The 12,725-nt window shown below is 39.4% G+C and overlaps 1 protein-coding gene across 1 annotated transcript in view; it reads right to left on the bottom strand.

Moving 5' to 3' along the window:
- The window catches only part of kcnh3 (potassium voltage-gated channel, subfamily H (eag-related), member 3), a 74,654-nt gene that overhangs the window by 51,720 nt on the left and 10,209 nt on the right, over positions 1-12,725 (bottom strand). Inside the window, exons 2-3 of the mRNA XM_008303349.1 lie at positions 11,589-11,723; positions 4,507-4,646 (exon numbers count right to left, since the gene is read on the bottom strand). Of these exons, the coding sequence (XP_008301571.1) occupies positions 4,507-4,646; positions 11,589-11,723 (275 nt within the window). The remainder of the gene's footprint in view (positions 1-4,506; positions 4,647-11,588; positions 11,724-12,725) is intronic.

The raw sequence follows: 12,725 nt of genomic DNA, 5'->3' as shown, positions 1-12,725 counted from the left end.
ATAATAAAAAAAGCAGATTAATATTCTAAACAATAAAATAAAAAATAACTTAAAAAAGGTTGCAACAAAAAAAGAATAATAATGTTAAAAAAAATGTATAACAGTGTAAGAATCACAGAAATACAGTCGTGACTCAATAATCCGACACTAAATGTAAAACCTTCTTTTATGTCAGATAGCAAGGCTGTCGGATTGTCAAGACAGAGGTCGAGACACAAGGAGGGCTTGATGCTTGAAGGCTCATTTGTTGTTAATATTTATTGTTTGTAGTATTATAATAACTAGTGTATTGTTGGAACACCATGCATCTCTGGATTTCACGTCTAATTGACCGTTGCTCTTGTGCACGGTCCGTCGGTTGTCATCAAAGGTAAATACCTTCAGACAGCATATGCCCCTATGCGACCTGTATGTGATCTTTTCATGACAGCCTGAACAACACAGATCCAATTAATGATGAATATCCGGATATTCGGTGCGGTCAGGGGAGGCCCTTCCACCTTGAGGGATGTGCTCTGACGGAGTGGAAGTGGCTGGAACGCACAGGCAGTACCTGGCTGTTGATGCCAGTTTAATTAGCGGTCACACTTCTGTTTCCACCATCGGTGGTAGCGGGGGAGTGGCAGATACGCTCCACCGTTACCATCTGTGTTTACTTCCGCAAACACTGAGCACACTCGCTGCGTGTGACATCATTGTGTCCTCTTCTGCACCGGATACTTTTGGGTCATATGAAGTTCACAGAGCAGATCACATACAAGTCGCATTTAATTGGAAATGTGAACAAATTCGCAAAAAATCAAATTTCACAAAAGAAATCTGAATTGAGCATCAAGTCCTGCAGTCTGAACGTTGCCTATCTGTCAGACTGTTAAGTCAGATAATACACTGTTATCCTTATTTGTGACATAAAATGTCGTGTCAGAGTCAGAATCCAAGGCTGTTGGTATGTTAAGGCTGTTTCTCATCGGTTGGTTCCATTAGTTTTTTCCTAAAAACCTGTCGGATAGCAAGGTTTTCGGATTGTTAAGGGTCGGAATGTTAAGTCATGACTGTACTGTCACTTAACATTTTTAGTACATTTTCTTGGTTATACTTAGAGATATGGAGAATACAATGTATGGAGTGGAATCATTTTACAGGGTGGTGTTGTTAGATCTGTAAAATAGGACTATTTGGATGATTTTAATTTACTACACTCAAACAACAGGTAAGTTTTGCTGCTTTTACAGATAAAAACCACAACATAAAACGCATAATTCTTTGATTAGTGGACATCTGACTTGCAGGATACAAACTGCCTATGTGTGCATGTTTCTGTATCACTGACATCAGCTAAATGAAGCTCTTTGACTCGGGAGTCCGCCAGAATGCGAAGACAGTCTTGGTGTCCTTCACACCATCTGTCAGGCTTCTCCTGCAGGAAACCTACAGAGCTGCACTGATCATCATCTGAGCCAAGATGATCGACTCCATTTCCACCATGATAATCCTCCAGAGTTGTAAAAATCCAGTTTGTGAGTATTACAAGCTGTTCTTCAGTGTTTTGCCATCTGATCACACATTGTTTTACTCAAACTGGATCATCATCAATATTCATTAGGCAGCTTTCCACTGCAGGAACTCAGAGGAGGAGCTGGTTTACAGTACTGGACTCCTGATCTGCCTTCCTGTTTGCATTGTGGTGTAGAATCAACAGCTTTGACCACAACGTTGACTGAGACTGTGTCACTGTACCATCTATGTAGGAAATAAAACAATGGAGGTTTGTTATGTTAGCCTGTATGTTGAATTTTACAACGCTAATGCTGATGTTAGAGAGGAAAACACTCGTTATTCTCTCAGAGTTTAAGCAACCAGCATTTGAAAGAAGTTCTGCTGTAGGGATCGGCAGATTTTTGGCCAAACTGATTACTGTGGGCGGCTTTTGGCATTTTTAGGAAATTGGTATTTGGTTATTAATGGTTATTTTTATTGAGAGATTATGACAAAATACATTATTCAGCCCACTCTCTCTCTCTGCAGTCACTCTGTGTTCTCAAGCAATGTTCCGCCCACAGCTCCATGTGATTGGCTGTTACATGTCGACAGGTAACAGCCAATCACTGAAAGCTATTGTTTACACAGAGAGACAGATGAGCACATTTATCAAACACTACTTTCTTACCAATCATGTGTAGTTTTAATGCTTTCTTTGACCCAATTAGAGCTAACTTACTCACAAGTTATGCTTTTTAAGTTATTTTCCCACTCAAAATCCTTCTTTCTAACAAGCAAGTTATAGTTTTAAAGGTCTATTCCACCCAAAATACTACTTTCTGTCCAAGATAATATAGTTTTAAAAATTTCTTTCAACCAGTTAGTTACATCCAGTAACTACGATTTGTTTTGTTTTACTCAGAGGTAACGTCACAGTCTAAGCTGTTGAATCCTACGATGCAATGGAAACAGAAAGGCTGAATAGGCTGAATTACGAGGTTGCACATGCAAACTTTCGTGCCACTTCCCACCTGTCTTGAGTTCCTGCAGTAGAAAGTCGCCTATCGTCTCTCTGAAACTTATAAAAAAGTGCAGTCTCCTTTATTATTTTCGAGCATCCTTAGTCTAAGTCTACACTAAAGTAAATTAAAACAAGCCAGACTTTTTTTAAAAACCCTTCAGGTCATAAATCACTTTGTGCTCCCCTGTTGTTCAGTTCGAGAGACAAAGCTGCAACTTGGGAAACAATTAAACTTCTTTTCATTGTATTGCAGGAACAACTTTTTCTCTGTCTGGAAAAAAAAAGGCTTTGAAGAATGTTTGGTGTTTCAACAACCTGTAGGGATTTTAAAGTTTGGCTCGTACCATATTTATCCTCCAGAAACACAATATTCTTACCTCTATGACGTCAGCAGCGCTAAAGTCTGAAAGTAGAAATAATGAGCTCAGGCTGACAAGCCTTTGTGCGTCCTCTGGCACTCAAACAAATTATTACTCCAAAAATCTAAGATGAAGTAAATGATTGTGTGGCATTAGTGTCCACACAGTTAGACCGGCGTTTTAATACTCTGCTGCAGGTCAGGATTTCTCTGTTTCATAATTCTTGCTGCTAATGATTTAAATTAAAGGAGACACTTATTTATCACACATTTATCAGCATAAATGTCTCCATTTATTTATCTACATGAGAATACAAGGTATTGAACAGGCTTTTTAAAAATGTATTTGCACTTAATTACAGTTCATACCTCAAAGGGGTAGAAACCTGTTGAGTCTGCGTTGGTTTAATATTACTTTAATTATTATATTATTGGAGCTTAAATTGTCGAAAGCTGGAATGAGCCAGAAACCTGAAACTTGGCCCAATAGCTGGAAATGAGCTGCAGAAAATGGAGCCAAATCAACCACATGGGGGATGCTGTAATTAAGGCCCAAATGTCTGATTTTGGAAAGTACACGCCCCTTACACCACATGTATGAACAATGTCACACACAAGTCCAGTACGATGTGTTTTAGTAAAAAGCCTCTCAGACTATAAAAAACTGCCATTATGCTTCTAGTTTTTTGATAATTTACATGATGTAAAAAATCAATAAAGCAAAATCTGCTTTTTGAATTTAAACTGCATCGGAATCACGTTTTTCTGCAATTTGTGCAAACTCCTGCAAATATTCACATCAATACAGAACTCCAATGATTTTGTTTTTTCTCATGTCCTGCAGCAAAAACACATTATTTTACCATGTTCAATTAATAAAGAGATGCTGTACTGTCAGTAATAACATTGCAAAATTAGAATTACAATCAAAAGAATTTTGCCCAGGGTGCTCAGAACAGAAGACTTAGGCCTTTTGTAAATCCACAGTTGTCACAGATAAGATCAGATCTTTTCCATCTTTGTTAGAAACAGCAGTAATATCGAGTAAAATCCCAGAAAATAGCTGTTCTTTGTTTTTTGACACATAAACCCTGGGAAAAAGGCCAAAGCTACAAATAATGTCCATATCAACAATCTGCATTTTTACAAATAGTTATTCATATATAAAATTATGCTATTTTTACTGTATTTAAATTGGCAAAAAATATCTTTATCTTAAACATATTTGTTGTTATATGAAAGAAAAGAAAATGAAAGAACTTAAACATGGTAAATCATTTCTTAACTGTTATTTTACAGATTTTCCTCAACTTACAGACAATATCTAGTAAAATCACACTGTACTATATTCAAATCAGCTAAAACTAGAATTATTTTAAGGATATTTGTTATTTTCACTATTTTTCAGTGTTACAGTATCTTGCTTTTCTTTTCTTGCACCTTGTTGCAATAATTTTATCTTCTTCTTCTTTTTTTTATTTTAACAATGTACATTTGATTAATTTAAAAATGTAGAATTTGTTCAAGGTTTGATTGATTGCTTGCATGATGCACTTCTTCATTTTGGTTTCACAGCAGCGTCCTCGGTGTCTGCAGAAACAGGTTAAACATGATCCACACAGATGTTGTGCAATGCAGACAAACTCACGTTGTTGATCTTGAGCTTGCTCTTGTCTTGTTTCTGCAGGTGTCCTGACAGGTGGTAGAGCACGGCTCGGCTGCGGCGCCGGTTGGCGTTAAAACCCGGAGGGCGAGTTACCTGATGCACCTCCAAACCCGTCTCCTCATCTGTGGGGGAGACGGAAACACGCTGAGCATCGACTCGATCCACAGCACAGGAGGAGAATTTCAACCTGCCTCGGTCTGTTTTCAGCCCTCTGTCTGCCCAGAGGTAGAGCTTTGACAGCTGTCTGTAATCGGTTGACGGCAGTGAAAACAACCTGTACCTCATCTTAAGCCTTCTGACTTCATTAAAATCAAGTTTGACAATGATGCCGTCCCAGTGAAGCAGCCCAACCTGATGCTGCTCAAGTTTTCTGTAAATATTTGATATGACACTGAGCTGATGTCTGCCTATGTGGTCCTTTATTGACTCAAGGTGTTCTTAAGGTGGAACTCTATGGAACAGGATCAATAATAATGATTGGTTATGTCATCCTGTTAACCTACACTGAGCAGTTTCTCCATACGGGAGAAAAGATCACACAGAGGCCTCAGTGGTACAATAGATGTATTAACAGGAGCTGTTTTCTGTTATCATCCACACGGAAAATATTCCCTCGTTTACTTCATTTCCACTTTTCATTTCCTACTTCAATTGTTCCCCCCGTCCGTAATAATATAATGTCCTGCTTGGAAAACACACACCCATGTAACCAAATCCTTTTCATTTTCAGCAAGTAAATTTGATTTGTTCATAATATCCAGGATGGATTTCGAGCTGCTCAGAGAAAACATCTGTGGCTCTGTGTGAACCTGCAGCTGGAGGTCATTCAGTGGAGACAGACATGAGGCCTCAACAAGGCGAGGAAGGTGACGCAGCAGCAGTTGCAGAGCACAAGTGTAAAGTTAAAGACCGTCAACTAATCTGTGTTTCTAGATCACGTGCAGTATAACACAGTCAGAATGCAACAGATCATGAAAACAAAAAGACAAAACCTAAAATCAACACATACAACTTTTTCAGGTGTTACCAGTACTGGAGAAAACGGTGATTACATAAGGTATTAATATTTTACAACTTAGATTTTTAAGCACAATAATTAATTAAGCAAAATTTCAAGCTTGGATTTTTCCTACAGAACCAATAGTCAGAAGTTTTACAGTTTCTAGGATGAATAAATGGTGTAATTTTGGACTTTTTAAAAAGAAAACACGCCTTATGTGTAAAGTTAGATAGTCTTGGGTTCAAAGGATTCATTACGTCATCATTTATCTGCTGATTATATTCACTATTGTTTAGCTAAATCTCACTTTGTACTAAAATTATCAAATTTCTATAATGAAGGTAAAAAGCACAACATTTGTCTGCTAGAAAGAAAAACTTATTTATAAATATCTAGCTGTGGCCAGCAGCCCATTAGCTTAGCGCTAAGATATTCATTAGAACAGCGTTCCCCAACCACCGGGCCGCGGACCGGAACCGGGCCGTGGGTCATTTGGTACCGGGCTGCACAGATAGAATAAAAACGTTTTATTGTTTTTTTTTTTTATTCCAGCGACGTCTGCAGGGTGTTTTATTTTTGAAACATGACTAGCTCGTCTTCCCGTCACTTCCGTTTGTGCTCGTTTCCCGCACTTGACTGTCAGTTTTTATGCCCGGCTGCTAAACGAAGCCGTCAGTCAAAAACAAACGTCTCAGGAGAGCTGCTTTGGAAAGTGGGAGAGACTTGATACTGAGACAGGAGAAAAAGTAAACATGTTAAGCAATAAAAATGAATTTTGTTGATTGATGAAACTTTTCAATAGAAAAAAAAACAATTATTATTTGTTATGTGCGTAATGACCGGTTAGTAGAAAAATTTCTTGCTTAAAACCGGTCCGTGGTGCAAAAAAGGTTGAACACTGCTGCATTAGAAGATGTATCAGGGGTTTAATAACATTATTTATTCATCATCCTAGGTAAAATAAAAAACAAAAAAACATGAGGAGTATAGGTAGCAGTGGTCTTCTTTGGGCAGAGATGCTGCTAGAGCTTAAATAAAATGCTCTCTCTTGCTCCTTCATGGTTGTTCTGTCCATAATGGTGCAGGACTTTATATTGCAGTGACAAATGAGGAAAAATGCAAGAGGCACAAGGAAACACCCAGAACCTGCTGGAGTTCAGAGGGTTAATACACTGAAGGAAACTGACGTCTGAGGGTCACTGAAACACCTTCAGCTGCTCAACATGCATGTGCTGTCTGCAGACTGGGGAACGCAGCAAAGATGGTATTTGCATGCTATAGGGTGGATTCTCCTCATTCTGCTGTTTATGGATGGAGCGGGAGTGTACAGCATGTTCTCTGGGGGAGATTGCTTGAGCTGGCGGGTAAAATGAGCCGGCTATAGGCTTTAAATTATTAATAAAGCCAATTAATTCAGTACGCATGTGTCTGAACATGCCGTGTCTGTTTTTATAGGCACTTCTTCTCTGCATATCGAGAACGGTTAAGCAGCCGAAGCCTCTTTGACTTTTCTTTGCTTTCCTAGAGTTTTCCCGCTTTCCTTACCCCTCGTTTATCTCGCTAATAGATTGCATGTTATGAAAAACACGTCACTCTGAGCTAAGTGGCAAAACCGAGCCGTTCGGCCGATCTGCAGGCTCCCATAAGCAGGTAAATGGGATTGTATGCGTCAACTCATCTCACCATAAATGTCAAAGTCTCTCCTTTTCACTTATTTTCCACTTGTGCTCCAGTCTTTCTCACATCCAGAAGTGTTCGTTTAGCCCTGGATGTTGTTGTCGGTAATGACTCAATAAATAGCAACCATTTAAATCCTCTTTTCTTCATCTTTCCTTTCTTTCCCATTTGTTCTGTTGTTTGAGCTCCAAATTTGGTAGCTTGAATTTAAAGCATAATAGCTCCTGTGGTGGGTAAAACACATCCAGAGTGTATGAAAGCAGGATTCAATCATGTCAGACGTAGATATTCAACCAAATGAGAGCGCTGCCGGCCAAGTGGAGGAAAATTGGTTAAGTGATTTCAAACAGGTGCTTCTTCCCCACCAGGACGCACTGCAGACGGCAGCGCTGAAAGGCAATCTTAAAAAAAGCTAAAATTTTAAACACCCCACTTCATCTTGAGAGTCTTGATTACCCGGCGTCTCTCTCTGCAGGCTCGATATGCAGCTCTGAAATTATAGCATGTAAACCTGCGCTGGCAACAGGGTCGACAAGCTTAAAAGTAAGGTTTGTTGCCGTCTGCAGGATTAGAAAATATTGAAAGTTTGTGTTCAGACCTCGCAGTGATTCAAAACCTCAGAGACTCAGTGCAAAACCTCTTCGACATTCACATCTGCTATTTCAGCTCCGTATGTAGGGATTTCTCGAAGAAAGAGAAACAGCTCAAACAACTCCAGGCAAGAAGAACTGAAGTGAGGGTCAATCAATAAGGTGTGCTCCAAGGAAAACACAAGCGAGCAGCCGACAGATTCGCAACTAAACGTCTTTTCATTGGTCAGATTTCGTGTTATGTTGCAGGTGAACTTAGGTTTAGCCTTCAGGCAGAGAAAGCTAATGATGGTGGATGGCTGAATAGGTTTAAGACTCACTTTGCACCAGAGCAGCATCTTGGTGAAGGATATTTTTGAACGCCCTGCAAGTTAAAAGCTATTTTCAGCAACCCAAAAAATGAAATAAGTAGACGAAACACCAAAACATGCTGCTGTGTTGGTGCGACGTAGCACTCTGCAGACTGTTTTAGCTTCTTGTTGCCACTTTGGGAGAAAAATCGAGGAACAACCGTAACTGGAGGACACAATTGTTGGTGTTTGTGATGTTGTTGGTCATTTTGCTTTAGCACATGCTGAGAAAAAGACAGAAGTCATCCTGAAGCAAAACCTAGGGATAAGAGTAATGGAGAGTAGTTGGCCTGCTACATCATCCTCTGAAGGGAAGAAGTCGTTACTCTGTCCGGCTTCAGCCAAACTTTCATCCAATTAGCAATTGGACACCAAAGCAGAACCATAACTCTGCCTTTATATCAGTAAGTCTTTCAAATTAAAAGACTTAAAAAACCTGTTTGTGCATGAACTACACGTTTTTTGACAGTCCAACTGGCAGGACTGCACAATTTTTCTGGTTTGGTTTGTCTAAAAAACTCTCACAAATCACTGTTCCACGAAGCAACACCATGATTAATATTCAGTTGTGTGAGGAATCGCCAATGAACCAGTTTATTTTTGGTAGACTTTTAAATTTAGAACAAAGTGGCTTTGATAAAATATCAATAGTTCATTTTCCAGACAGAACCACAGGTCACACATGATTCGTTAAATGACCACCTAAAGGTTAAAAATCTGATTATTCTCACTGTTCTACCATTTCTGGCTGATAGATGTCGAAGTTCAGGTGATTTTTAAAAAAACTACATGCTTTTCAAGCCTGCTGGTAAGTTTTGGGTTTAAAAGGGTTAAATGATAATTCTGGTGTGTTATCCATTAACATGTCAGTTGAGTTTCTCTGGATTACGCCAACTTTGAACCTTCATCTCTGTTGTCCATATCTGGGGAAAATGGAGATAGTCAAATAGAAGAAATCAAAGAAAAGACTGTCTGGACTGAACATTCAGCTCTGTACTCGGTTAGATAAAGATTTTACAACAAATAAAAACCCACTTTATGTGCCGGATATCCTGCTTGCAACAACAACTCCATCACCATCACAGGGACATGTATCCATATCATCATGTTTGTTAATGAACGGATGTGAACGGAGTGATTAGGTCAGAAACATGACTAACTTCTACCCATTTAGAACATTTATTGTTATTTCACTGAAGTCTGAATGTCAGTAATTGTGTACAAAGACGGTTTCACTGGTGTTTGCACATTTCCCCGACTTAAATCGATTCCTGGATTACTCTAATTAACTCCCAAAAACTGTGTGGTAGTTTAAATTGTGGCCTCTCTGTCAAGCATCTGCACATCACATCTCACAATGGGTAGCAGTCTGTGTAATCTCTGACTGGATGTTCACGGTTCAATATGTGCACTTGATTCAAGGAAGGCATTAATATTTATGAAATCCTCAAATTGACAGACACAATTATTTAATCAGGGTGAGATTTACACTGGGGGAGGAAGACGATTAAAATTATTAATTGTTGCTTAATTGCTGTATTGCTTGAAATGAAAATAACTGCAGATGCAGCTGGAGGGCAAAATGTTCTGCATGCTGTTACCCTCCCCAGTGCTTAAGGGTAATTAAAACGATGCTGTAGCTATACAGTCAGGATGATTAGCTCGCTATTGACATAATAAAAACATTTACATGGTGACATCAGTGTCACACAGCAGATATTACCGCGTGCTGATTGCATGTGATATTTCTGCTCCGTAAACAATGCTTTAGAGTTTTATTTTTAGTAGGTATGTGATTGGGTTCGAGGTGGAGAGCACAAAGTAAGCATGACTCATAGAGCAAGCTGGAATTATCCATGAAGACAGAAATAGAACAACAATAAGTCCTCTATATGCTTTTATTTATTTAATTTTTTGTTAAGGAAATTGTGAGATTTGTTCCTTAACACATTACCCATGTCAGAAAATCATGTGAAAAGCTACAAAACTATATGGTACTGAATCGTGGAGTTTGATCATTAAACTTTTCTGTGTTTAGGATTTTTGGACACGTCAGAAATTAGGGCTGGATGATTCGCTGCAGTCATACTTAGCATGAATCTCCCACTAACACTATGTATGAAATGATCAAGAAGTAAGAAAGCAGAGATAGAAAAGGCTGAAAACTGTTTTTTCACTGCCATCGCCTTCGAGGTAGTCTTCTTGTGCAGTGATACACAGCTTCCAGTGATCCAGCCACATTTGAAATCATGTCCACCATGTGCAGTGCTCCCGGGATCTCCTCCACTGTGTCAAAACCCTTCAACGTGAATTTCATTTTGGGGAAGAACAAGGAAGAAGTCATTGCAGGGAACCAAATCCAAAAATGTCCAATCTGGCAAGTAAGGCAGGTGAAGAGTTGTGTTAGTGTAGCCAAAAAATTCTTTTGTGAGCAGGTGTATGTTAGTGCTCGTACCTTAATCGATCTGTCTAATGTATGTAGGGTGTCCTTGAGTGCTGAGAAAGGCGCCTCTAATAAAATGTATTATTATTATTACTATTGATGGCATAGTTTCGGTTGTTTATCTCAGATGTATGACTCTGCATCTACAGTCTGTCTCTGGGGAATGAATTAATGATGCACAACCATGTGAATCTAAAAAAAAACCCCACACGCTCCTGCTCCTGACCTGATGCACCTTCTCCAGTCTTGGAGGCTTTGGCTTTTCCACTGAAGACTACTGTCGTACCATGAGTCTTGACATGAAGATCGGGTCAGTTTGATGTTTGCACTGGAAAAATGGTAAAATAAGTGCTTTGAGCTGTACTTCCAGGGGAAGCGCTCAAATGTGCCAGAAGCACAGGGAGCAGAGCACGAGGAGACTACTTTGGATCCATTTTTCCTTCATATAGTAGCAGTCATGAACCTTCTTCATTGCACATTATAAGGCTACAAAAACTAGAGTGCATCAGCATCAGGGTTTCAGCTGCAGTTTGCTAGCTAGCTTTGCTGATGCGTCCTCTCTACATGCCAGGATTTGCAGAGCGGTTCAGCATCCTTATTTAAAACTCCTCAGAATGTTGAGATGAAGAAGAGGCGGGTTGATTTTGTGAAGCAATACCATCAACACCTGTCTCCTCAGTGACTATTTTACACCAGTAGTTTTTCAAACTTTTACCAGCTAGGATTCATGGTAATCAGGCGTTATCAGTAAACTGAGCTTAACTGACTCTCTATGATCTTCATGCTGTCACATCTGGTTTCATTACTGGCAGCACAGCCCACCAATGAGTGGAAGTTGCTTTTTTAGTTTATTCTAACAAGCAACTTAGTCCACAGCTGCAGAGCAAAAATACTTCAGATACAAAGACATTTTATTTTGAATTAACTTGACATTATCAAAGTTGCTAGCGTAGGTTGAGGACAAGTCTGAGAGCTGAAAGCAGCAGTTATTTCTGTAAACTCACCAGTGTCGGGTCCTTGCTCAGGATCCTGGTCCTTCTTCTTGTCCGTGATGTCTTTGTGGGACACGAGGAACAGAACCACCTCGCCCTTCTCATTCTTAATGGGCACGATGTCCAGGAGGCACCAGAACTGTGTACCTGCAGAGGAAACAAACATACGAAGTCGGTGCAGGTTTTCCATCTAAATGTACATAAACGTAAGCATCAAAATGTACTTCTCTATAATCTGACATCTCTCAGCAGAAACCTCTTCATCCCTCTGCTGCTCCAAATGTTTGTAACTCTATATTGTGCATTTTAATACCATCAGTAGAAAAAAAGATATTCTTTGATTGACAGTTTTGGTGAGCCGAAACTGCAATTGATAATTTACAAACGAATGCACATTTACTGCACTGTGAGCAATGAATTACCCATAAAATCGACCACACAGCCTGTAGAGGTGTTTAACTACTTCTAAATGAACAAAGATGTCATGTATAATAGTTGCTTCGTGAAAGGCGTTTAACATTATTTCAATTTGTTCATTTTCCAATTAGCGGTGGAGAGGCAGTAGAGTTAAGCAGCCGCTCGCTGCTCGTACCTCGACATAAACGATGCCACCGATAATGTTTAGAGGTAATCTCATTTTGTGCTGTCGTGTTCCGTCACAACAAACACTCTGCAGAGAGATGAGGTACTGACTCGGAAAATACCACAGTCAATGGTGTTCGGTGGGTCAAAACAAACATGTCAACAACATCTGACTGGATTAACGTGACATTTCAGTCAGACATTCATGATAAATTCTCCTGAGTTTTGGTGCCACCGAGCAGTGGGCATTTATGGTTTTAAGCAAAATATCAACTCTCAGCTGTTTTTGGATGAATTGCTATGAAATTTTGCACAGATGTTTATGTTCAACTCAGGAAGAACTGTTGTCAGTTTTAGATCCATGGATTTTTAATGTTTTGGGACAACATTTCTATTTGTATGTAGGTTTTATCTCAGAATTGCCACACCAGCCTCTGCTTCAGTAAGTCTATCTATGCATCTATAGATCTGTATTCTAGACTGTCTTGATTTGCATCATTCTGGCATTACTGCAAAGATGCAGACTAATTTAAAATAAGCTGCACTGAAATGAACTGCACATTTCAA

This window comes from Stegastes partitus, unplaced genomic scaffold, assembly GCF_000690725.1.
Source record: "Stegastes partitus isolate 25-593 unplaced genomic scaffold, Stegastes_partitus-1.0.2 Scaffold1986, whole genome shotgun sequence".
In the NCBI taxonomy this organism is placed as follows: Eukaryota; Metazoa; Chordata; class Actinopteri; family Pomacentridae; genus Stegastes; species Stegastes partitus.
The sequence above is the reverse complement of the archived record's forward strand: the minus strand, read 5'-3'. Positions and strand labels throughout refer to the sequence as shown.